This window comes from Leptinotarsa decemlineata, unplaced genomic scaffold (assembly GCF_025532065.1).
Source record: "Leptinotarsa decemlineata unplaced genomic scaffold, Ldec_3_MD MMD2_tig00000251_RagTag_RagTag, whole genome shotgun sequence".
NCBI classification, from domain to species: Eukaryota; Metazoa; Arthropoda; class Insecta; order Coleoptera; family Chrysomelidae; genus Leptinotarsa; species Leptinotarsa decemlineata.
Window position 1 is genome coordinate 5,838,285 of NW_027412547.1, and position 26,948 is coordinate 5,865,232.

The 26,948-nt window shown below is 36.6% G+C and overlaps 1 protein-coding gene across 2 annotated transcripts; it reads right to left on the reverse strand.

The window, feature by feature from the left end:
- Positions 1–2,129: 2,129 nt before the first annotated feature.
- Positions 2,130–26,948, reverse strand: LOC111513370 (uncharacterized). Of its 2 annotated transcripts, none has more exons than XM_074173571.1 (2): positions 26,819–26,932; positions 2,130–3,620 (listed from the first exon to the last, which is right to left on the reverse strand). In XM_074173571.1, the coding sequence occupies exons 1-2, from the start codon at positions 26,906–26,908 to the stop codon at positions 2,163–2,165; spliced, it is 1,548 nt and encodes a 515-aa protein (XP_074029672.1). In that variant the 5' UTR covers positions 26,909–26,932; the 3' UTR covers positions 2,130–2,162. The 2 variants fall into 2 exon arrangements, with proteins under 2 accessions (XP_074029672.1, XP_074029673.1); XM_074173572.1 differs by lacking the exon at positions 2,130–3,620 and adding an exon at positions 16,782–18,207 and having other exon boundaries at positions 26,819–26,948.

Sequence of the window (26,948 nt, forward strand, 5' to 3'; positions counted from 1 at the left end):
CATTTTCTTAGAGCTGGCTCGAAATTTAAAAGAATATGGCTCATTTAAAAAGCCTGTTTTATCTCGAAAAAAGGAATCTTCAGAAGAAGCCCAAAATAATGTTTTACAAGCAGTTGTTGAGAACCCTGAAATATCAACTAGGGAAATCGAAAATAATGTAGGAGTAGTCAAATCCACAGCTCAATTTATTTTGCGTAAAAATAGATATCACCCCTATAAATTTATGATTTGCCAAGGACTTAAACCAGGGGACTTCGAACGGCGCCGAAATTTTTGCGAATGGTATACACGCGCGTGTGAAGAAGATTATAATTTCCCTTCAAAAATAATATGGTCCGACGAAAGTATGGTCACTAATAATGGTATCTGCAAACGCCGCAATACCCCTTACTGGGCTCAGCAAAATCCGCGTGTTAAGAAAATATCAAGACATCAAGAACGTTTTGGGTTTAATATGTGGTGTGCAATTTTAGGAACTAAAATACTAGGTCCGTTTTTTTACTATAATTCTTTGACCGCCGAACGGTACCATCATTTATTGCAAAACTATGTAGAAGACTGTTTAGATAATTTACCTCTGGCACAGGTCAATAACTGTTGGTTTCAACAAGACGGTGCTCCTGCACATAATTCTAGACAAGTTCGAGAGTATCTTTCGCAGCGATTTCCTGGAAGGTGGATTGGAACCTTTAGTGAAGTGTCTTGGCCAGCGCGATCCCCTGACTTAACTCCTCTGGACTTCTTCATATGGGGTTTTGTTAAAAACCGGGTTTACCAACATTCTTTTGAAACTGAACAGCAGTTACGAGAATGTGTAACTGTCGCATTTAACAGTATTACACCAGAGATGTTACGTGATGTTTTAAGTTCTACAGTTAGAAGATCATACTTATGTTTGGAAAATAATGGAAACCTGTTTGAACACCTCCTTTGAATTAAATAGAAAATGCGGTAATTTTTTTGTTGTTTTCATTACTTTAAAAAAATCATTATTAACCTACTTAAAAATACATTTTAAAAATAGAAAAAATGCAATTTCCCCTTAAACTAAAAAGAAAACAATGGCATGTGTTACATCGTTGAATTCGTAATAAAAAATGGAATCAGATACAGGGTGTACTTTTTTTCGGGCTATTTAAAAAAATAAAGTTGATGATGGTTTTTTGAAAACGAAACGTCGGATATAAAAACTAAAAATACCATCGTGTAGTACCTTGAAAGTGCCAATGAAAAAGTGTTATACGTTTTTTGATATCTGTTCAAATAAAGTCAGAAAAAAATAAAATTGATATTGTCAAATTCTCGTTTTTCCCAAATATCTCAGCAGGCCATGAAAATTCTTCAAGTAAATAAGCTTTAAAGAACACAACTTTTTTCTAATTTAACCTAAGCTGTATCTCCAACAGGTACTGAGATTCCCATGCTTAGGATCCTTATCTTGGACACAATGTATATATATATATATATATATATATATATATATATATATATATTTATATATATATATATATACTTGTATAAGAGTATGAAAACTAAAATGAATATGAAATATAAATGTCAAAGTAGATAGATATAAAAGATGTGTACATATTTAATGAGGTATATTAAAATATGAGGAAAGTATCAGGTTTTTCTTTTGTATGGCATGATCAGTCTGTGAATTGTTGTTCTGGGCAATGAGAAAATATACAATTTCAGGTGATACTTGAATGTAGTCGGCCTTGAAATATTTTGAATTTCAGCTGGAAGACATTGGTAGGTATAGTTTGGAACTCAAATATGTCAGACTTTTTTGTCCTTTTGATTTTCTCATAAAAGGAGTCAAGTATGTGAGTTGTCTGTTCCTTGTATTGTATTGATGTTCCGGGTTCTTCAATTCGTGCTTAGAATTATGCTGTTTGATGTTGCTACGTAAAAAGAATAGTTGCCTTGGATCCATAATATTAGTTCCATTGAATAGTCCATCCGGAGCTGACGAGCAGCAAGTACTCCAAAACCTGTCTATCGATGGTCGTCCCTACCAAATAGAATCAATTTCTACTTACTTTCTATATACAGGATGATCATTTATTTGCCTTTGTCAGAGGGTGTCACTTCATAGTAAAAATTGTGGAAATAAGTAAGTATAATTCAACAGAATTGAGTTATGTATTGAACATCAGTTAAAAATTATCTATATTCAATTTAAATTCAAGTACTTCGTTTTTCAAAAATGGTTTGATCAATTGTTTCTTCACGAATAAAGATGTATCCAAAGTATCGTTCTGTGGTTCTGATATTGTACAAAATTTATTTAAACTTAATAATCTGTAATTTCTATTCCGATCTACAAAATTTAAATAATATCGATAATTGTTTTTCTTTTTGCCTGGAATAAATTTCACACATAAATTCAATCCCCCTTTTTTGTCGTATGTTATGTGGATTTTAAAAATTTCACAATTATATTCAGTGAATGCACTCAAAGCTTTGAATTCTTTCAAATTGATAACAATAGGTTTTCTGATGTTTATGTAAAACTTTGTATGATTTTTGGACAAATGTAAAATCGCTTCAGACCGTATTCCTTTCCATGAGCAAGGAACGAGGTAATTAATAAAGCATTCCATCAACTCATTGGATCCAATGGGGCAACCTTGTTCGTGAAGATTAATATTAGATAATGTTCCAACAAATCCACAACCATAACTTTCGTATTTGCAGGGAAAAACTACATGTTCGATCAATCTCTCTAATGTAAAATTTCTGTTGTCTCTCATTTCCGCTGAACATAAAGGACACTGAGAAATATTTAATTTACAAGAGTTGCAGATGCTATGACCGCCCGGACACATTGGAATTGGTGGTTTCATAAAACCGGTACAGTTTGGACATTTCAACTCCGAAAGAAGATTTTTATCGAGCAATGTGTCAGATGATGATTCTGTGAGGATGGTTAAAACGAAAGTCTCCGTATTCCACATCTCTGCCAAGGAAGGTAAATCCAATTCCGTCATTTGGGATAATTTGTGTCTTTTGCTTGTATAGGGGACAATGGAAACATCTTTTAATTTTTTTTCGTATCTCTTTTTATCATCTTCTATGAAAATATTGCATTTCAAATCTTTGCTCTCCAGATTTTCCCATGACGTTATATTATAGTACCATGAGGGATTAGCGAAATGTTGTTTGAATATGATGGATGTTTTCCCCAAAATGAGTAACTTATTTACGGAAACAGTACATTCTTTCATAGATATTGTGATTTGATTTCCATCCATTTTAAGTTCATCGTGACTCGACTTGAAATGATCCAATAATCTTTCCTTGCCGATTTTCTCTTTACAGTTCAAAGCAGGACATTCTACTGGAGAAAATTGACATTTTTTTTCATGAGATAACACTGCTCCCCAAACTAATTTAGCATCACAACCAAAGCGATCATTGATACATGGGAAAAACATATATACAGCCAAATTTTCATAGAACAGAGCGACATGATCCATATCTTGTGAACACCTGCCACATATTGGTTCACCGGTGGAGATTGTGATAGGTCCAACTGTTAGATATTCGTGGCATTTGGAACATCTTTCAATTGACCCCTTTGGGGGAAATATGGTCGGGGTGATTTTCATCATCTGTAAAGAAAAGCAATCTTTATGTTGTGGCGGTTGATAATTATTCAAGGAGTTATTCAAGGAGAATAATATTGCATAAATGTGTCATTGGATATGAATGAAGCGAATCTTCCATAACTACACTGACAGATGGACATAAAATAATCAGACACAATTTTTTTTCTGTTAGAGATTATCATTTTGCTATCATGACTTGCACGAGTTGAGGCAATTAATTACTTTCGAGTGTGTTCATTCTGAAAATTGAAACTGAGTTGTCTTATTATTGATACCTAGTCATAATTTCCAATATACTGGAAAGCTCAAAATATGTACGACCATTTTTTTGAGTTTTTTTCATATTCCACAATCTGAAATATACAAAAATTGCAATGGACAACTTACAACAGGCGTAGAATAGCCTAACTTTTTAGCTAGCTCCGATAAAATTAACTGTGGAGAGTAAAAAACTCTGTTTTCCCCATAAAAAAATGACTCGATCATTTTTTGCAACACTCCGTGTTAGGAATCACACGTTAAAAGGTGAGACCTTATTATTCCTTAGCAATATGGTAATGAAAACAAAATTGTGCTTGAAAGCATTCCAATAAAATGATTTTATTAAAGCTACAGGAAGCAGTTATAAAATAATCTTGAAATAGTTTTATAAAGAGCATACACACCTCACAGAAAAGTGCTGTAAAACTTCTACAAAACAATTTACTTTTATAGGAAAATATGTTTTATAAGTTAGTCGTAAAAACGTCTCTGTGATAATTTCGTGACTATTTCATAAGGTATTAATAATTTTATTTCATAAACGTTTCTATGACAAATTTTTAAAACACTTTCATTGCGTATATTCACGACTCGTCTAATATAATCAATTAGCATTCTGGAAGTAATTATAAAATACCAACAAAATAAAACTGTTGCAGCACCATGAAATTATAAAACAATTTTGCTGGTTGGGAGAGTACAAAATTCTTTACCGATCAATACACAACACAGATATAACTTTTGAAACAACCTTATAGTTTGTCTATAAAACCTCAGAGGATTATTGAAGTGTTTTCATTATTTGAGTTGGTCTTTTGTCTTTTCAAAAATAAATAATGATAATAATAATAATAATAATCGACCCGCTCGGAGGGGTCAGAGGCAAGGTGGTGGGGCCCATAACGATGATTTGCCTACTGATGACAACCCTGGCAATGAAAACGGACGTTTTGAGTGGACGCATGAGCTAAGAGATAGCCTTATGCATTGCTACGAGAGTAGTGAGCCTGCGCGAAGAGGGTACATGGCGAGATTGCATGCTCTCTGGTGTGAAACACATCCGGAGCATGCCGCCTTTTCCGCCCAAAACCTTAGAGATTATGTATCTTATCTTCGGCGGCAGGGCTATTTAGCTCCTTCCCAGCCTGCTAACGAAGTGGTAGAAGTGACAGTTCTACCACCCGTTGGCACGGCTGGAGAGGAGACCAGCACCATACCACCAATGGAGACGACAATCAGAACACGCAGGGCGCTCCACAGGATTAAGCCCCTGAAGACACAAAAACTGGCTCGTTTGGATGCGGAGGTTCATAGTGTTCTTACAGAAGAGGCTGACATCTGGCAAATCAACACCGCCGTGTATAACGTCGTCCAATCGCTTTCCGAATCGGAAGGACGAAATCCCGGCCTTGCGGTTCGGAAGATTGAACGGCGTGTACACAAGATGGAGGCTAAGATCACGTCGGCGAGACAACACGCGTCTCGTATCCAATGTGTGATGGATTACAGGGCGGCCAACAGGCCTTTCACGCCCGCAGTGCGGCGAATAGCCGCCAATCTACGACGTATTCATCACACTTTAAGCCAAGGCGTGCTGCTGACCACCAAATAGCACTGCCTATGGTTGTGACTGCTAAGAAGTCACTAGTGAGGCGAGCGAGAAGTATCGCGGAAAACCTTAGGTTCCGCGAGAAACCTTCTCGCTCATTCCAAGAGCCTCCACGTGTTGTGGATAATCCGCCGACCGCTGATCAGGTGGAATCCTTCTGGAAGGATATCTATGAACACCCGCAACCACTCAACTTGGACACTCCAGCCCTAGCGCAGTTCGAAGCTTTCAACAGAGAGCTTCGACAGCCTGAGCTCAATGAACTGCGCAACCCGATAACCTCGGATGACGTTCGAAGGGCCCTTGTTGGTTCCAAGAACTTTGCTGCTCCAGGTCCAGATGGGCTGAACAGTTATTGGTGAAAAAAACTACCAAGTACCCACCGCCATCTGGCCAGAGTTTTCAACTCATGCCTGGATGGAGAGCAGCCGATTCCGGATTAGTTTGTCGAGGGGCGGACCGTTCTTATCCCAAAAAGCGGAGATTTGTCGGTTCCTGAGAATTATAGACCGATAACATGTTTGAATTCGTGTTATAAGTTGTTTACAAGCATCTTATACACACGAATACTCACCGCAGTTGACCGAGTGTTCGAACGGATATATGAGCAGAGAGGGTCGAAGAGAGGAGTCGCTGGATGTAAAGAGAACCTGCTCATCGATAGATGTGTAACGCAGGACTCGATACAATATAAGCGTAACCTCTATGGCCTGGATCGATTACCGTAAGGCATTTGATACAATTTCGCATGAGCTCATCTTGCATTTGCTCAGATGCCTTGCGGTACCCGACAACATAGTGAGATGCATTGAACAACTGATACCACTTTGGCGAACTCGCTTCACCATAACATCTGGTCAAGCAAGAGTTCAAACAGGGTGTATTTCAGGGTGATTTCCTCAGCCCCTTTCTATTCTGCATCTGACTATTGCCATTATCCGTTGCGCTCAGAAATACTCGAGGGTATAACTGTGGCACCCCCGGAAACCGGAGGCACAAGGTCACCCATCTGTTTTATTTGGATGATCTTAAACTTTATGCCTCTGGAGAGAAGGAACTCTATCAGTCCTTGAGGGTGGTGGAAGAGTACACGCATGCTATCGGTATGACATTCGAAATAGACAAATGTGCAATGGTTCATCTCAAAAGAGGACGATGCGGGGACTACGGAGAGGATGTGCAGCTCGTAGATGGAAGCATTCTACACCATCTGGATGCCGAAGAGACGTATACTTACCTCGGGGTGGAACAACGCCACTCACGAGAGGTAACTGCAGTGAAAAACTCTCTCCGCGGCAAGTATCAGCACAAACTTCGACAGATCTGGTCATCGGAACTGTTGGGGAAGAACAAAGTTGCTGCAACAAATATGCTTGCCGTTCCAATCTTACTCTACTCGTTTGGAGTAGTGAAGTGGACTCAGGAGGAGCTGTATCAACTCAACGTAAAGACCCGAAAAATGATGCATCTCTATAGGAGTTTGCATCCCAAATCATCCGTTCCACGGTTGTACTTCCCCCGGCAACAGGGAGGCCGTGGACTTTTGAGTTTGGAGTGTCTACATGACAGAATGGTACTGGATACAGCCTGTAAAGTTGTCAGGAGTTCGGATCCCCTTCTCTGCATGGTCTGTGACCATGAGAGAGCAGGAATTGGAGCTCGGTGATGAACTCGGTATAGTTTTCGACTCTGAACGAGGTGACTACAACTCTGTCACCGAGTTGGAACCCGCTCAGCAAAAAGCTCAGATAAAAGCCGCAGAGATTACCTTACTTCTGAGGAGATACAGGGATAAGCCAATGTATGGGGTCTTCTTCAATAATATTGAAGACCTTGGCTTATCAAAGCACCTGACGTTCGCTTTTCTCAGGTCGAGTGGGCTGAAGTCGGAAACTGAGGGGTTCATCATGGCTTGCCAGGATGGTGACTTCAAGAGGCGTTATAGTCTACCGCAGTCGCGTGATGGGTATAGAGGTTCCTGACACAAGATGCAGGGCCTACCGCGAGGTGCCCGAGACCCTAATGCACTTGCTATCAGCATGTCCAGCATATGCGGTCTCGGCCTATATCCATCGACATAACGCGGCCCTAAGAGTGCTATATTACCATCTACGGCACTCTTACGGTATTGACGAGACATAGGTGTTACCATACGTTCCGGGGGATATTGAATCCGTTGTGGGGAACGAGAAGTGCCGAATTTATTGGAACTATTCGTTCCCCACCCTCAGGCTCATACAAGCTAATAAGCCTGATGTAGTCCTTCTCGACCACCAGATCAAAACGATATTTGTCGTGGAGTTTTCAGTTCCAGGTGAGACGAATATCGTCAGAAAAGAGGAGGAAAAACGGATAAAATATTGAGAATTTCTCTTCGAACTCCGCAGACTCTATCCAGATCACTCTGTCAAGATGGTTGCTCTGATTATTGGAGTCATTGGTGGAATGATGTCCTCTCTACCCTCGAATCTTAAAATCATACCGGCTTGCCGCACTAAGGCAGAAATCTTAGCCGCACAGATGTAGAAGGCTGTCATTCTTGGCTCACTGCGCTTGCTCAGGGCACATGATACTCGGACCCAATGATCACTTACCCCACGGTGTGGGAAGTGGTCATTGGTTGATAATGCTGACGCGCCCTCCCGAATGTATCGGGGCTTCGGGAGATAGGGCCTGACCAGCGCACACTACGGTAAAAAAAATAATAATAATAATAATTGGTTTAACTGATAAGTTCATACATAAGTAATCAGTATAGTCTATCCATTCCCAATTGGAACGGCAATATAAATAAGAGCACTACGAGGGGTGTTCATAATCACTCCCCGGCAAATGGGAAATGTATATACTACCGGGGCTTTTATGTTAGAAGCGCCCCTGGTACACTCATAAACATTTCTTACCTGTGGCCCCTAGTCGCCCAGATAGTTAATGAAATTGTTATCAAATGTAGTTTAGGAATAAAGGCTCGGCTAGCTGGACTGGCTGAATACTAATTATCTGGCCGTTCCACAATATTTCTTTATCAGTGGCACGTATTCATGGGGTTAGGTGAGGTAGTGAGTGGTTTGCAAACCGATTTTTGAAAACTTTTCTAGAGATCAATTACCCTAACACCAAACTTTCAGTTCTTTGAGTCATTAAAATAGGGGATGTCATTGACCATGCAATGAAACGAAAACAAAGGAATAAAAAATTCTCAAACGTTGATGGTGCTACAAAAGATGTGATTCGGCGAACAATTTGAAGTATATACCAATGGAAATGATTTGGTATAAATTACTCGACTATGTTCGCGTCTTTTTGTTCCAGTTATCAGCCTCACACATGAATTCTGTAGCTTTTGTAATCTATTCTTGTCAGCTTGAACTAGATTGGGACCATATACTACGTTCGCAAAATTATCATGTGATAACACTAAAGATTCGCACAAGGTCATTTTGTTTTCTTTTGTTCAACAGTGTTCTATTAGAATATATCATTTTGAGATTGCTGTACCCTCGTTTAACAATTTGTGATACGTGTCGTGTGAATCTAAAAGAACTGTTGAGGTATAGTCCTTGAGAGGTAACTCAACTCCGTTTGCAGTTATAGAAACCTTGTCTAGATTGCGTTTACGTGACAATGTCCTTCCAAAGAGCATAACTACTGACTTAGAGGGATTGACTGTCAAGCAATATTTGGTTGGTAAATTCATCAGAGAACATAAGTCATCATTAAGTTTTTTCTGCGTTATGTCAAAAATATCTTCAACGCATTCTTTATAGATTTGAGTATCATCGGCGTACCAGATGACAGAAGAATATTGAAGACAATCTGGAAATTGTGATGCATATAATACAAATAGTAGTGTGCCCCATATGGACCCTTGCGGAACACCGTTATAGATATTGATGAGATTCGACGTACTTGATGTGAAATTATTGCCAGAGAAATCAAAAGAAATAAAAAAAAAACATAGAAATGTATTTCACACTATTTAGATTAAAAATTTTGTTCAATAAACATATATCTACGTACCTTTCTCTGTACACCTAAAGTTCAAAATTTATCACTGTTTTTGTCACACTTCTGCTTATAATTCTGATTTCTATAACGATGAACAATGAAACTTTTATTTATATACTATCAGATGATAAGGAAAAACGTTTCAAAATAAGAGATACGAGATAAAATGTGTGAAATACCAAATACAAACGTAGTATAGATATTGATTGGGAACACTAATATGGTGATCAGTTAACGCTGGTTGTTTTACAGCATTTCATGTGGTTTAATGATTGTCAAGATGAGACCTCCTTCTTTATGACGATTAAAATCAAGTAAGACTCTTCATAGTCTTCATGCTCACCTTTTCATGTGCTAAGAACCACAGGTTGAAAGATGATACTTCAGCCCCATTACTACCCCATATACGTTCATACCTGAATATATTTCTTGAATAACAAGAATCAACTTCGTAAATACCAATTACATATAAATATATCCTGTAAAATTGGTCTGAAATCAAAGAGTTCGTCTCCTGTTGTTCATAATTGCTGCAACTGCAAAAGTTTCACTGAATAAATATTGGCTAAAGCATTATTTTAAGAGCAGAAACAAACACAGAAAACAATAGAAATTCATTAAGTTTTTTTTTTCAAATCTATGATATAATGGTCCGATGAAGCTGCTTGCAGCATCCTCCTTTGCAGTCTCATATCCTTCCAGGAATCACGACCAAAGACAATCTGTTAGGACTTTCTATCGAGGAGAGTCGTTTTTGGCAATTTTCTACGTTGCTCGGTAGGAGCCAAGAGCTTTTAACGCCGCTTGACTTCCCAAGAATATTTTTACTGGCTTGTGTATGAAGTTGATTTCTTACAATTTCTCCGCATACAATTCAATAGCATACATTTCCGCTCGAAGTACTGTCGCAGAGGTTCCTAGGCAGGTTGATATCTCTGTCCTGGGTCTGCAACTGAAAACACCTGCACCAGAACCTGAAGGGGTTTTCGATCCTTCTGTGAACCAACAAATATCTGCTCTCAATATTTTCTCCTCCTGAAGGATCCAGTCCTCTTTTCACGGGAATTTTACTTCATGAGACAGTTCGTAGTTGTCAGTTGGAGGCATAAAGTCAGAGGTCATTTCCAGAATGCTATGACTCTATGACCAGCAGGTAGTTGTACTCTGCATTAGATAGACTTATGCAATTAGCACAAGTCTATATTCCATCTAGCCTCTCTCTCCAGAAAAATGTGGAGAGGAGGTATATCCAGAAGGATCTCCATGGCAGCTGACGGTGTGGTACTGATGTCGCCACTGATGGCCAGACAAGCTTGTCTCTGTGAGACAGACAGCTTCGCCTGAGCCGTTTTCTTGAAGCATTCGGACACCAGGCCGTTGCTCGATGAATTATCATTGATCTGACAATCAACACATGAATCGAAAGGATTTGTTTGGACCTAAACCCCAAGTTTTACCACAAATCCTTCGATTTGTCTATAGGGACAGTTTAGATTTGTGTAAAAAAAATTCTAAGTGAGCGTTTCACGTTTCAGTTTTTCATCAAGAACAATGCCAAGATATTTCAAGCTATTTCATTTCATTTGTAAGATCTGCAAACGGACGATAATAATTCAGGAAAAAATGTATTCAAAACTAACTTCTCTTTATTTCAAGAAATATTCAAAATGTTCATCATTCACGTGATAACAATGATCATATCATGGATTGTTTTCTGGGGTAATTTCTTCAGAAGCATCCTTTATTCTGTGCATAAGCTCTGGAATGCCGATGTGTAGAGTATATTCAAGATTTCATAAATCTTTACAAAAAATCTAAGAGCTTCATATCAGGTGATCTAGTGGGCTTTTCTAGGGGACACGTTTCCCTATCCATCACTTTGGATAACTGTCATCTATCCTGTTAGGAATCACATGTTAATAAATAAGACCTCGTTATTCCTTAGCCCACATAAGTTTCTCAACTTCTGAGAGTTGTCGTTCGTAAGGGGGCGTCAGCTGATTAACGGAAAAACAGATTTTAAAACAGATTTCAAAACAGAACAGATCCTCTTCCAAACCAGCCTTTCTTACCTCATTTTGCTGAATCGTACCATCATTTGAAAACTCATTTTGGTTTGTCAACTCCCCAAACCAGTAGAATGGTCCATTCGATATGATGCATCTAGATCTTTTTCAGGTGATAAGTGACATCAAAAGTTAACGATACATAATCGCGATCATTTCATTTCTCGTAGATATAAAAAAAGATGCTTGCAACGAAATTATCTCTGGAACATTTTATAATGTAAGATGTGAACTTTTGTCAGGAAGCGAACAATGAACATTTTGAACATTTATTGGATAAAGTAATATCTTTGAACGAAAATAAAAATATTGAATATGCAGGAACTGCTAATATGATTCCCGAAAATTGATCAGGGTTGAATGAAGAACTGTGATACCTATTAATTGAGATATCACAAACAGAAAAATACTCGTAACGCTCTCTTCATTATAGTGCATTTCTTTGAAGTCCTTCCCCTTTATTTTTTGAACGGGTCAACTCAAAAAAAAAATTAAATTTTAAATAATGAAATTTTTGCGTGAATACTTCATTTTGAAGTGAAATTGACAGATGAAAATTTCAAGATAGCGACAGGGCGCCATCTAGAAAAAAAATTAAATGGGAAGGGGGATCTTGTGACATATCTTTTCGAAGCTGACAAATGCTTCACAATCCTAGTATATAATGTCAATATCTTCAAATACTACAAAATGGCGGAACTTTTAATAATTGCCTGAATACATTAACATTTAACTACATAATCTGAGATAATAAGCTTGAGGTCAGTTCAGAAGATACTCGAAATGGTTGCCTTGAACTTCTTGACATATGAACATCCTATCCGATATTTCATGTCGAACATTTTCGAACAAACTAACGTCAATATCTCTACAAATATTTATTATTCTCTGCCGTATACCGTACACCTTTTGCTTCAAGTAGCCTCATAAAAAAGTCAAAAGCAGTCAAATCTGGCGAGCAGGCTGGCCATTCTGTCGGACCTCGATGGCCAGTCCAACGACTGGGATAAATAGTATCCAAATAGTTTCTTTCTTGTCTGGAGTAATGTGTTGGTGCTTGTTGGAATACAATATCCATATCGAATTCATTAGAATTTGATATGGATATTGTACACACGATTTCAGTGATGAGAGGGTCAACAGTAGTTTCCAGCATATTCAAATACAGTTCCCCTGTTGAATTTTGATTAATAGAGGTCCTACAATATGGTTTCCCAACATTTCTGCCCAAACGGTAATTTTTTCTGGATATTGGGTATGTGTTTCCCGGAAAACGTGAGGGTTGGTGTCACTCCAATAACGACAATTTTGTCTGTGCACATTGCCGTTTGGAAGAAATGTACATTCGCATCTTAAAAAAATATTGTGGAAATAAGTAGGATGCCTTGCAATGGTTTTCATCATGATTTCGCAGAATTCTGTTCTTCGATCATGGTCATCTTCAGTTAATTGGTGTACCATTTTTATTTTGTATGGGTGATACCTACTCCTCTTCAAAAGTATCCACACAGTAGAAAGAGACACCTCAAAAACATTCGCGACGGAATAAGTAGACTGTTTATTACCATCCCATCAATTATTTGCACTTGCTATTCTTCCAGAATGGGCGGTGACCTAGGAGCTTTTTGTTATGTACACTACCGGTAGTTGTAAATTTGGATACAAGTTACCTCAAATATTTTCTACGGATAGAACGATTAGAAAAACGTTCATTGAAAATACTTTCGGTCATGTGAAAGTTACGTGTCGCACCGTAAATAAAAATCGCTTCATTTTTTTCTTCCAATGGACGAGAATTGACCATTTTAGAGATTGTTGACGTGGTACCTTTCTACTAGTAAAACCGAAAACTAAATGAAAATATTCTAACTGAACAATGATGTTCATTGTCGTACTGACATTTTTTGACATTTTCATAAACAAAAAAAAATATTACCGGGTTGTTGGAATTACCATATGGCAGTTAAAAAGGAATATTTCCAAAAATATCGACACTACTGTGTTTTCTTCAGAAAATTATTGAATGGTCCGCCATTTTGTAGTAGTTGAAGATATTAACATTATATTTCAAGCAATTCAATGTTCATGTGGAAGTAGTTGTTTCTGGAGGAGTTTTTTTCAATTTCTATCTGAAAGTAACTTCTATGCATTTCTCCACAGTTTTGTAGGAAGTTTGTTTCGAGCTCAATTACTTTCTTTTGGTTTTCGGAAGTTCCTCACATTTTTCGTATCGACATAGAGAAGTAGAAAGCCAAAACCCTTCTGTCCCAGAAGCAGACCTCTTCCGAAAATGTATGCCTGTAATCTATTCAGAACACGTTTGAACTCCTTTTGTTTATTGTATTTATAAGTTTTATTCACAAATTGATTTGAGTTGCGTCTGTAAAGTCAGGGTCTAGTTCCTTTCATATATTTGAATATTTGATCCCATTGATTCAATTCGATGGGGACAGTGACAGTGATTGGAATTGTGGGAACTATACTCATCATTTCATTGGTTTGTAGGAAATAATCTCACTGTTGCGAAAGAACTATGATATGAATTTTTTATTTTCTTTCTGTGAAACTATGTTTTCCATTAGCTTTTGAACTATAGGACTGAATTGATTCGAAGCAGTAAATTACTTTACATGAAATAACGAATTGCTCTAGACTAGTAGGATCCTGTTCGTGACCAGGGACAACTTCACACAATATACCCCATAACTACTTCGAAGGATAAACAGTAAACATATTTTCGCGACATGTAAACATCCTAATTATGGATAAAAAGTATCAGAAAACTTTGACAACGTAATTATAGGGTTAGTGGAAGAGGTCCTCAAGGAGGAACAAATTAGGGCTGATTCAAGCGAACAAATTTGTTATGATCTTGTTTTCCAGAAATCTAGACCACTCTTCATGAATATACAATTACTTGTACTTCAAATTATATTGATATCAACTGGTTCCTAGAAATTGATATAATTCTTCAGAAAAACATCAATACACAAAAAAATATTGAATATATACAGCGTCAATTCAACTTATAATAAAAAGTGTAGAAATGTTTCACGAAGATATAAATATTGATATGAGATGATCAACTGGTTTTGATGTTGAGCTGTCAATTCAGTTTGAACCTTAAAAAAATATATTCTGATTGTAAGAATGATGCTACAGTGGAAACTATATATCCACAGTTGTATGATCTGCAAAAACTTTTTGAAATATCAAATGAACATTTATTGAAAATCAATCCAAAAAAATCCATGGCTCTACTTTTTTGTAATGATAGAATCAGAGAAGAATTGCAGGCATCTTTGAACATTAGAATAGATAATGAGATTATTTCTTTCAGAACATCCCTAGAAATCTGGGTTTGAGCGTTTTCTACAATGAACTTCGGATAAGAAAACCTTTTATGATTATTTGAAACAAATCTACATCAAAAATATATTAAATGTGTTTTAATAAGCGGAAAAAGAAATGATAGTAATAATAACATCCGAAACGAACACTATAATTGTAATGAAAATTGAAATGGAAGTAATTTATATAGGTACCCAAAAAAATTATTGGCGCAATAAATGTTCGAACTGGAATCCTTTTCATATTCGGTTTTTCATATTATTCATTGCCCTTAATACACTCATTTGCTGCATTGTTGCGAAATCATTCAAAATCCTCAATTTCGAGTCTTCCACATTTCTATCTCTCTGCCATCGTAACTCCTATTTTTCAAATGTCCCTCATAGGAAATAGTCCAAAATAGCAAGATCTGGTGATCTTGCAGACCATCTTATTATCCCATTATTTGTCTCGAAATGGAAGGACTCCAATTCGAACATTTATTGCACAATTAATTTTTTTGTGTATATAAATTACTTCATTTCAATTTTCATTATAATTATAGTGTTCGTTTCGGATGTTATTATTGCTACCATTTTTTTTCTACTCATCAAAACACATATAATATATTTTCGTTGTGGATATGTTTCAGATAATCATAAAAGGTTTTCTTATTCGAAATTCATTCTGGAAAACGCTCAGAGCAATGGAAAAAATATGAATAGGTACCTAAGAATGAAAAAAAACTCTCGAAAAACTCTTAAGGTATATATGGAGACGTGAAAGTTGCTATTGTGTTTTTATTCAACTCAGCCAACCAATTTCCAAGGCCGTAATTTAAAAGGGAATAATTCAAACAATTATAATCGAATATTGCCGAAAAATCCCGAAATATAAATTTGAATTCAATTTCCAAGTATGAAGTGAACGTCTACGATCTAAAAACTACAACTAAAAATACAGGTCCATATTTAAAAATGCAAAGATGGGGGTGGCCCAAGTCAGATGACACCCTGTATGAAAGATTCATGGATATATTCTGGGATCCCACATCAAGTGCCAATAGCAAAATGTGTACAGATTTTCAATATGTCTGCGAATAAAGAAGATATAGGCAAAAAATAATTTGTGATTTTTTTGGTTTTTCCTGTATATCTTCAGAACCAAAAGAGCTTCACATCATTGAATAGATCTCTAAAATACGCAACGTTGCCATAATTTAACCGACACTCTATCTCTTATCGTTTACGAGATCCCCATGTACAGAAACGAATTTGAATAGCCCTGTATACTAATTATTGAACAAATGTCATTTTTTGTGGGGGAAAATCAGTTTTTCATCGACCTTTATTGAGTATTTTCATCTTTCACAATTTGAAAAATATGAAAATTATAATGAAGAACTTTATACAGGTGTCAAAAGGGGAAACTTTTTAGTTTACTCCGATAAGTTCCTGCGTAAAATCAAAGTATTTTTCACAAAGTCAAATTCACTATTCATCAGTAACTTGTCGTTATCAAAAAACTAAGGAGAAGAAAAGAAAAAAAAGAAAACTATGAAGTTATACAATACCGATCTTAACGTTTCGGTGGCCAAAATCTGCCTCCGTCTTCAGAAATGGACAAAAAACTTCAAATATAAACGCAGTTCTTCCTTTCTTTGAAAGATTCCTACATCTTTTGTACGAAGACGAAGAAGAAAACCCAAACTTTTTTTCCGAAATATAGTCTTTTAAAAAAGGGTATCCGTCAATTGAATACTTTTTTCATATTGAAACCAATGGATTGTATTTCTTCTATAGGATCTTATTTTACAAAAAGTATCTTTTGAAACGTTAATCTTGTCTCGCAGTGGTTGATTCATAAAAAAAGTTGATAAATACTATTCCCTTCAAATTTCCACTATATATATTTTGATTTCAAACATATCATTCTTTGAAAAGGGCTTCATCATTTGTTTTTTGAGGGATAAACAGTTGTCCAAAGTATCATCTTCAGGTCTAGTTACGGGGCAGAACTTATTCATACTCATGTATCTGTGATTCTCATTGCGATCTTTGCAATTCAGAAAATATCGATAACTATGTTTCTGCCTATCTGAAACGAGTTTAACGCAAACATTGAGTCCTGCTAATTCATCCCAATTTATATGAACCTTGAAAATGCATTTGTCATATTCGGTGAAAGCAATAATAGTTTCAGAATGTTTCAAATTCAAAACAATTGGTAGATTCAAGTTTATATAAAACTCTGGATGACTTTCCGATAAGTGAGAAACGATTTCTGATTGACGTCCTCTCCAAGAACAAGGTACTGAGTAGGTCAAGAAACATTCTGGTTCAAGTTGACAAGTTTTTTCATGAATAATCATTTTTGGTAATCTATCGACAATATCACAGCCGGAACATTCGTTTTTGCAAGGGAAAAAAATGTGCTTTGTTATTCGCTCCAGGACGAAATTTCTGTTATCCTTCATTTCCGACTGACACAAAGGGCATTTCATTAAATTCACCTTACAGGAATCACAGAAACTGTGACCAGCTACGCACATGAAAATCGGAGGTCTCATGTAAAAGGTACAAATTGGACATTCTAACTCTGACAAAAGCTCTTTGTTTAGTAACGGGTTGCTCAGCGATTCCTTTTCAATTTTTATAGTGCCTCTTTGGAATGACTTTACATGGTTAACTTCTAATATAGTTGACGTTTGGTGCTGCTTCTCCTGGTACGTAGAAATGGAACCACAAACCGTACTCGAGCCGTTTACGTTTTCGTCACCATCTAGTGAAATTTCGTATTTCAGTTTTGCACTTTCACTTTTTTCCCATGATGAAATTTCGAAATACCACTTCTGTGAGGAAAAGGAAATTTTCAGAATGAATGTTTTTTCTTCCCAGCGAAGTAACTTATTCACAGGTACATCATGAACAGTTACGTGGAATGGTCCAATATTTGTGATCAACTTTTCATGACTCTCTTCGAAGTGTTTCACAATATCTTCCTTTCTAATATCCTGGATGCACTTCAAGGCGGGACATGTGACGGGAAAAAATGTACACTTTTTTTCATGAGACGACACTGCTTTCCAAGGTAACATGATATCACAACCATAACGGTCATTTATACAAGGAAAAAACATATACTTCGCTATATTTTCGTAAAACGTTGCAGTGCACTCAGGCAGTGGTCGGCATCTACCACACACTGGTTCATTGTATGAAATTGAGATGGGTCCAACTGATAGGTATCCATGACAGATTGAACATAGTTGAACGGATTCTGCTGCAAGAAATATGCTCGGTGTTGTTTCAGTCATCTGGAAAAAATATCTTTTTGAAAAAAATAAAACAGAAAACCAAATGTCGACTACGACACCAATTTTGTTAAAACACTTGTTGAATATCAGTCAATTCATTTCAGTCATTTCATTATCCCAAATTGAAATTTGGGATAATGAAACTAATGCATGATTACTTCATTTTGAAGTAAAATTGACAAATGAAACTTTCAAGATGGCGACTGGGCACCATCTGGGAAAAAGGGATTGAATGGAGAGAGGGGTCTTGTGACAAATAATTTGGAAGCTCCTGAGGAATACTTCACAATATGAAGTCGATATCTTCACCTACTACAAAATGGCAAAACATTTAATAATTTCCTGAAAACAAACACATTAATATCGATATCAGAAATCACACGTCAAAAGGTAAGACCTCGTTAATCCTTAGCTCACACAAGTTTCGACTTCAAAGGGTTGTCGTTCGTAGGGTTGCGACAGCAGGTTAAAGGAAAAACAGATTTTAAACAGATATTTTCAGAAATATTTTTTTTATCTGCCATATGGCAATTCCAACAACCCGATAAGGTTTGTTGAGTTATTTTTTGTTTATAAAAACGTCAAAAAATGTCAGTAAGACAATGAACATCATTGTTCGGTTAGAATATTCTCATAATACAGGCTGATTCACGGTGGATGGCACATTAGACGTTTCTGGTGAACCAGACAACGGATCACTTTGAAAATTTAATGGAGGGCATATTCGGACATTCTCTAGCCAACTAAAATATTTTCGACAATGCGGTGTTGCCGCTTCTATTAGAAAGCAGTAGCAACTTTGATTTTTCAAATAGAACACTCTGTATATAATATTATTTTTGGAATCTCCAACGATTCCCCGACAACTTTTCTTGATATTTCCCTATACCTATCTGTTACCGTTTTCGAAATAAAAATTAATTTCAATTTTTTTCTTCGAAAATCATGACTTCTAAAAATGCCGATATCTTTTAGTTAAGAAGTACTATGATATCGAAATTTGGTTTGGAGTTAGGTGATACTTGGACACTTCCCACACGTCAGCCTAATCTCCGTTTCTTCAATACAGGGTGGTAAAAAAATACAGTTTTTTCGTTTGCTTGAAAAAGTTGCTGAAATTTGATTATTTTAAATAGAACACCCTGTATATTATTAAAAATTCGGAAAGCTGCTGGAATTTGCTTTCTTTCTATGTATACCATACCTATACCTAACTAGTCAAGTTTCGGACTTATGAACATTTATTTGTGAAAATGTCCCTTCAGAATGGTATTTCCATTCGGTATTTGGTAAGCAGGCCATGATTACTATTTGACAGTAGCGTTGTGACATTCTCCTAATAATATCGACATTTTCGTCACTTCAGAAGTTGCAAATACCTTCAAAACGATGGAACAAAACTATTCAAACGAAGTTCTTATGAATTTGTTTATTATTTTTGGACAGTGTGACAAAATTATCAGCAGAACATGTAGAAAGTTCAATGAAATGTATCCGAATCTACCGCCAATGAACCTCAAGAAATTTATACGAATTCAGAACAATTTCAATGCATTTGGATCAACTTTAAAAGCACCAAGAAACTTGCCTCGACCCGTAACTTTCGAAGACAACCAGATTAATGTCTTAGCATATTTTCACGCATTTCCCGAGTCATTGATAAGAAGTGCTGAAGAAGATTTGGGTATAAAATATTCATCGGTTCAAAGAATCTTGCGAAGACATAAAATGCATGATTATAAATTCACCAAAATTCAAGCAATGAAGCCTCAAGATCCTCAACAGAGAGTAGAATTTTGTGAAATGTTGTTGACACGCATTCAAGAAGATCCACTTTTTTTAAATAAAATTATTTGGACTGATAAATCGAAATTTTCGAGAGAAGGGATTTTCAATAGAAAAAATCGTCATTATTGGTCCAGTGAAAATCCTCACGTCACAAAAGAAGCCGGATTTCAAGAAAAATTTAGTTTTAATGTCTTCTGCATGTTGATGGACAACAAATTGAGGTACGTGATATACGAGGAGTCATTAACATCCAGAAGCTACCTGAATATTTTGGAGAATACTGTAGACAGTTTCGTGGATAATCTGCCACTCGAATATTATCGAAACTGTTGGTACCAACTAGACGGAGCTCCTGCACATTGCACAAGAGAAGTGAGCGCAGAACTGGATAGACTATTTGACGATCGGTGGATGAGGCACTTGGGACCATGGAATTGGCCAGCGAGATCACCCGATCTTAATCCATTAGATTTTATTTGTGGAGAATGTTTAAAGAAAAAGTTTACAAAATACCCGTGCGTTCGAGAGATGAATTGTTAGAAAGGATTGCCCAAACATTTGAAGATTTGGATCCCAATGAAATCAGATCTGCCACCACGAAAGCAGTCAACACCCGCATTTTAAAGTGCTTGGAAGTGAACGGCCAGCGATTCGAACATATTTTGAAATATTCCACATGATTGTTTTACTTTTTTATAATTATTCATATCAATATTTCCAATTTCAAGTTTCTTGGTGCTTTTTTAAAGTTTATCCAAACATATTGAAATTGTTCTGAATTCGTATAAATTTCTTGAGGTTCATTGGCGGTAGATTCGGATACATTTCATTGAACTTTCTACATGTTCTGCTGATAATTTTGTCACACTGTCCAAAAATAATAAACAAATTCATAAGAACTTCGTTTGAATAGTTTTGTTCCATCGTTTTGAAGGTATTTGCAACTTCTGAAGTGACGAAAATGTCGATATTATTAGGAGAATGTCACAACGCTACTGTCAAATAGTAATCATGGCCTGCTTACCAAATACCGAATGGAAATACCATTCTGAAGGGACATTTTCACAAATAAATGTTCATAAGTCCGAAACTTGACTAGTTAGGTATAGGTATGAACATAGAAAGAAAGCAAATTTCAGCAGCTTTCCGAATTTTTAATAATATACAGGGTGTTCTATTTAAAATAATCAAATTTCAGCAACTTTTTCAAGCAAACGAAAAAACTGTATTTTTTTACCACCCTGTATTGAAGTAACGGAGATTAGGCTGACGTGTGGGAAGTGTCCAAGTATCACCTAACTCCAAACCAAATTTCCATATCATAGTACTTCTTAACTAAAAGATATCGGCATTTTTAGAAGTCATGATTTTTGAAGAAAAAAATTGAAATTAATTTTTATTTCGAAAACGGTAACAGATAGGTATAGGGAAATATTAAAAAAAGTTGTCGGGCAATTATTGGAGATTCCAAAAATAATATTATATACAGAGTGTTCCATTTGAAAAATCAAAGTTGCTACTGCTTTCTAATAGAAGCGGCAACACCGCATTGTCGAAAATATTTTAGTTGGCTAGAGAATGTTCGAATATGCCCTCCATTAAATTTTCAAAGTGATCCGTTGTCTGGTTCACCAGAAACGTCTAATGTGCCATCCACCGTGAATCAGCCTGTATGTATAGACAGAAGAATTTTCATCTTTTCGACTTTTCGGCTCCTGCTTTGGAGCCATTCTCTAGAATTATTGGGAACTGTACTTACATGACTCGAGGACGAGGTCGTAATCACCCATGCCCCCAAGTCTCATCACTAGCTCTATGCTTGCTGTGTTCAGCTCTAAGTTCGCACTAGTGCGAACAGTAAGTTTCATAACAGTAACTTTATGACATTATATTCTAGAGTTGTGAAGCATTTATCAGGAACTTCAAAAAAAATGTGTCACAAAGTCGCCATCTTGATAGTTTCATCTGTCAATTTCACTTCAAAATGAAGTATTCATGCTTATTAATTTCATTACCCCAAATTTAAATTTTTGGAGTTGACCCGTTCAAAAAATAGGATGGGGGAGAGCCATTATAGAAAATCACTATATGTTGGGATGTATGTATGTACTTGTCATCATGACATTCGAAATAAAGTGTTGGTTCAATCGTATTAATGGTTTTGTCTGTTATTTACCTCTAGTAATATACCAAACAGTAGCGACAAGAATTTTTCGTTATATTCTTTGCAGAAGAATTAGCTACAGAAAAATTTCAACGATGGAGAAAAACGACCGTAGAATCATTTGATAATCAATGATATCAGGAATGATAACCGTTAACACGAGATTTAAATTTTTTTTTCAATTGGTAGACATAGTTGAACTGGAGTTGAAATCTAACATCGAGATTATTGAACTGATAGATGAATGACAGTGTCACTGTTAACTAGTAGAAAAAAGTTATTTGAATTCACGAAAAAGAAGGTAGGCGACTCAGAAATTCAGTGTACAGGTCGTTTCTTTCATCGTGTGATAACATTGTTATATTCTAAACCGTAACACATACGAAGACAATTGAATGGGAAAAAAGGTAACTGTCATCGAGAACAATACAATGGTGGAAAAAAATTAACGGGATCTCTCGCCCTTCTCGAGTTATACGGGGAAAACCAAAAATGCTATTTTTACTTTTTTCGAACGGAATTGTTATTTCGGAGAACATCAAAAAATAGAAGAAAAAAAACGTTATTGTATTCGAAGTTTACTATGACGATGTGATAATAAATATTCGATTTAACGTTTCGTGTCAACATGGCCACCAACAACTTTTTTTTAAATACGGACTTTTTTTTTCATTACGTTTCATTTGAAATAACTATCATCATCAGTGACAACAATTTTAAATTACGGTCCTGTCGTTACTTCTTTTGTAAATTATTTCGATTTCTCCAAAATATAATTCAGACAACCCAATAAATTTGACAGGTAGGCACTCTAATACAGTGAAAATTCGTACTTTTTCTTTTTGAAATTTTTGTATTGCCGTAATCCTTCTTTCAAGGCTTATTTCTCTTTAATCAATTATAATTCGTAATATTTTTATAAATCTCAATCTCGGAAATAACGAAAATATCAGTTTTTGGTCAAAATTCGATTGTTGTATGATTTGGTAAGATCAACTAGCATCTCAATTCATTTGCTATCTTAAACGCGTAGGCTTTGCTTGGTTTCTATCGCAGAATACATATGAGGATACATGAAGGATGAAGTTTTTTCAACATCAAGTACAGATACCGACCATCTCAAACAAAAAATAAGAGATGCATGTATTGGTATTACACCTATCATGCTAGAAAATTGTCACGGAAATTGTCTGGACCAACAACTTACGTGCATTCAACAAAAAGGTCGTCAATTCGAGGATTTAATGTAGATTGTCATGTAGCTTTGATAACATAAATTGTTCTTCAGTTTGATTGTTGTCACTGATGATAGAGGTTATTTCTAATGAAACGATATAAACATATCGTTGGATTGTGAATTTATTGCTTCATCAATATCTATGATAAAAAAGACAGGTCCGTATTGAACAAAATTTGATGGTGGCCATGTTGACACGAAACGTTTTATCGAATATTCATTATTACATCGTCATAGTACACTTTGGATACAATAACATGTTATTTTTCCATTTTTTCATATTCTCCGAAATAACAATTTCATTCGAAGAAATCGAAAAACAGCAGGGCGAGAGTCTCCGTAAATTTCCCTCGACCATTGTATTGTTCTCGATGGCAGTTACCTTTTTCCCATTTAATCGTCTTTTCGTATCTGTTACGGTTTAGAATATAGCAATGTTACCACATGATAAAAGAAACGGCCTGTAAAAACGTGGCGCTCTCCCCCCATTCCGAAATGTCCTTCCAAAAATCGAAAGAATGTATTATTCCACTTTTTTTCTCACAAAAAATTGATCAGAATATACATGATTTTATTCGCCACATCACCTTCACATATTGTTCAATTTTGCCTTGGAAATTTGAGAAACTCTCAATGAATGCCCTCGGAAAACGGATCCAGTAGCCTTTTTAATAACGTATCCTACAGCTATGTTATTATTTTAATACGGAACTTACTATTTATCCTTTACAATTGCACTGGGCTCACCAGAACAATGACTGGCCATATACTGTATACAAGGAATCTTATAAAGTACTCTTTTGAATATCATTCTTAGTCCACCGTTGTTAACGTGAAAAAATCATTAATAACTTTCAAACATTTCTTTTTTCATTTTAACGGCTTCATCTTACTCTATAAGGATGGTATTTTTCTCATTCCAAGAGAAAATGAAAGTCCGAGGTTTCGAATATAAAGTATAATGAGTGAAACAGCTACTCCATAAACAAAAAAAAAACGTGTGAAATCTACGAAAACGATAGAACAAAGAAACCGCCGCCAATTCGACTGTGCTATTTATAATTAATTTAACCTCTCAAACAATTACAAACGGACCAAGTTAATACCAAATTTGCTTCTCTTTTTAAATTGTAATCTAAACTGTAGCTAAACAGACCACACTGGGAACCCAACAATATATTACCTCTTTGCAAATAGGAAGTCAACTCAGACAAACGATTATGTGAACTCTCCTTCTCAGTATTGATTGATTAGTATATGAACAAAAAAACAAACACTTACATAACGCCTCTTTGGTGTTTTATGGTCAACTCATAGATTCCGTTGACCCGGTGAGTCTTCAACACCAACACTTTCATTTTAAACTTCCCTGTACCCATTACCGGCTGGCGATGTCGCTACTGATTTCCCATAAATGTCGCATCACGTGCTTGAAAAATAACTCTCCTATTTAGGCCACCATCCTCAGCTTCGGAGGTATGACCCCCCGAACTCGTTTCCACCGGCTCTCGTGACCTATTCCCCGTGACTCTCACAAAAAACTGCCCGCACCACTGGTTCAACGCCAAAACCCATATTTTGCCTAGCTTGCAATCTATAAATTTCAAGATTTGGACTGTTTGTCTGCCCGTTTTGTTGAATTTCGATAAGTACGTCTTTTTCATAACGGTGCGTCTGGCCAAGGAATAATCAAATGAATTTTTATAAACACTCTCACGGTCTGGCTGAAATGTTACATTGTATGAGACACAGGAACGTAGTTTAATTTGTGAATCAAAAAAATCCATCTATTCCCAAAGCTAGAATATATACTGACAAACATAGCTTCTGCTAGATGTTTCACATACCTTGATTTCATATCATTTCTAGAAGTACGTGGATCTGTTTTTCGATGGAATTCCAGAAGAGCTTTCTACTTATCGGTTTCAAAGATTGGTCGAACCATCAACGCCGACATGAAAACTTGGCAAGTTAACTTACCACCACTTACGTCTCGCTTGCGTTTACGCAGTTTTTTCCATCATGTACCTTTCTTCGTTCTCCACATTTTGTCCCAAAGACGGCATCGAAAATGCAGAAAGTTCTGAGGAAGGGTCGCCGAAAACCATGTCCACCGGATCGAGAGAAAGCGGAAGCCTTTGCCGACACCTTCGAAAGACCGTGTAGAGAAAATGATGTCTCCTTCACGGACGAAGTAGAAGAAATAGAAAACCAAGTCGAACACACAGTAGGCAGGATAAGACACAGCCAAAAGACAACGCGCAACCCCTGACAACCCCCTCCAACATCTCTCGAGGAAGTGAAAGGCATCGGAAAGCACCAGGCCCTCGGAAAGTACCAGGCCCGGACCAAATTCCAAACCGGACACTGAAGGTCCTACCATGGAAGGTATAGCGGTAATGACAAACATCATTATTGTTATATTCAGACTACAACATTTTCCTTATCCATTCATGGAGTCATCATCCACATTCCGAAGCCGAAAAAATATCAGTTATTTCCGGACAACCATCGGCCAGTAAGCTTGATACCTTCGTTGAGCACAGTGGCAAAACGAGTCACATTGAAAAGACTAGACGACCAAACCAACGAACCAGAAATCTTACCAGACGAACAGTTCGGTTTCAGATGCGACTGAAGGTTTCAACCTGGGCAAAGGATATCACACCAGAGCGATATTCCTAGACGTCTCCAAGGTGCCAATTTTGGCTAGTGGACCGTCGACCGTCGGCTAGAAACAATTGGTAAGACTAATGAAATCATTTCAAGAAGGCCAACGATACCATTGCAGAGTACGACACGATATCTCTGTCATGCGACTTCTGAAAGCAGGAGTCCCACAAGGTGCAGTACTTTTCTCACACCTCTTCTGGGTATATACAGCAGACGTGCCCAAGCTAAAGAACAACTTCAACATGTTGGTATTCTACGCAGACCACAAAGATTCCGTAGACCAAGAAAGCAAGATTCCTGGAAGTCACTCTTGAGGAGACTAACGTTCAGGTCCAACATACAGCAGAGGATAGGGCTGGCGAGAGCCGCCAGACAGAATCCCAAACCCATTATTGGACGCAAGAGTAACATGGGTCTCCAAGTGGAATATTTTTGATTAAATATGACACTGAACAGAACGGCTCCAAATGAAACCGTTATATCAATTGATAAGATAGTGAAATCCGGTGATAAAAGATTTTTCAATGTGCACGAAACTGTTACTTGAATTTCAAATGAATCAGGGGACTTTCTCGGAAACGAGTCGAACTAAAATACTTGGAATTTTAAGTGTTTGGAGAATTTGAAGTATAGACGTTTTCTTCTATATTTTAATACTTTGGCGATACTGCCGAATCTACGTACTGAGTTTCAATCACAAATAAGGTTACCACGAAAGAGTGGATGATAATAAAACTTGGATAACATACCTTTATTTGTTTATGAAATAATTCACAAATTTGTGCGGCTCGGCTCACAACAATATGTTCAATTTGATGATCAGAGCAATAATAGTGCATTAACAAACGATAACATTTCTATTGATATCATCGATCAATT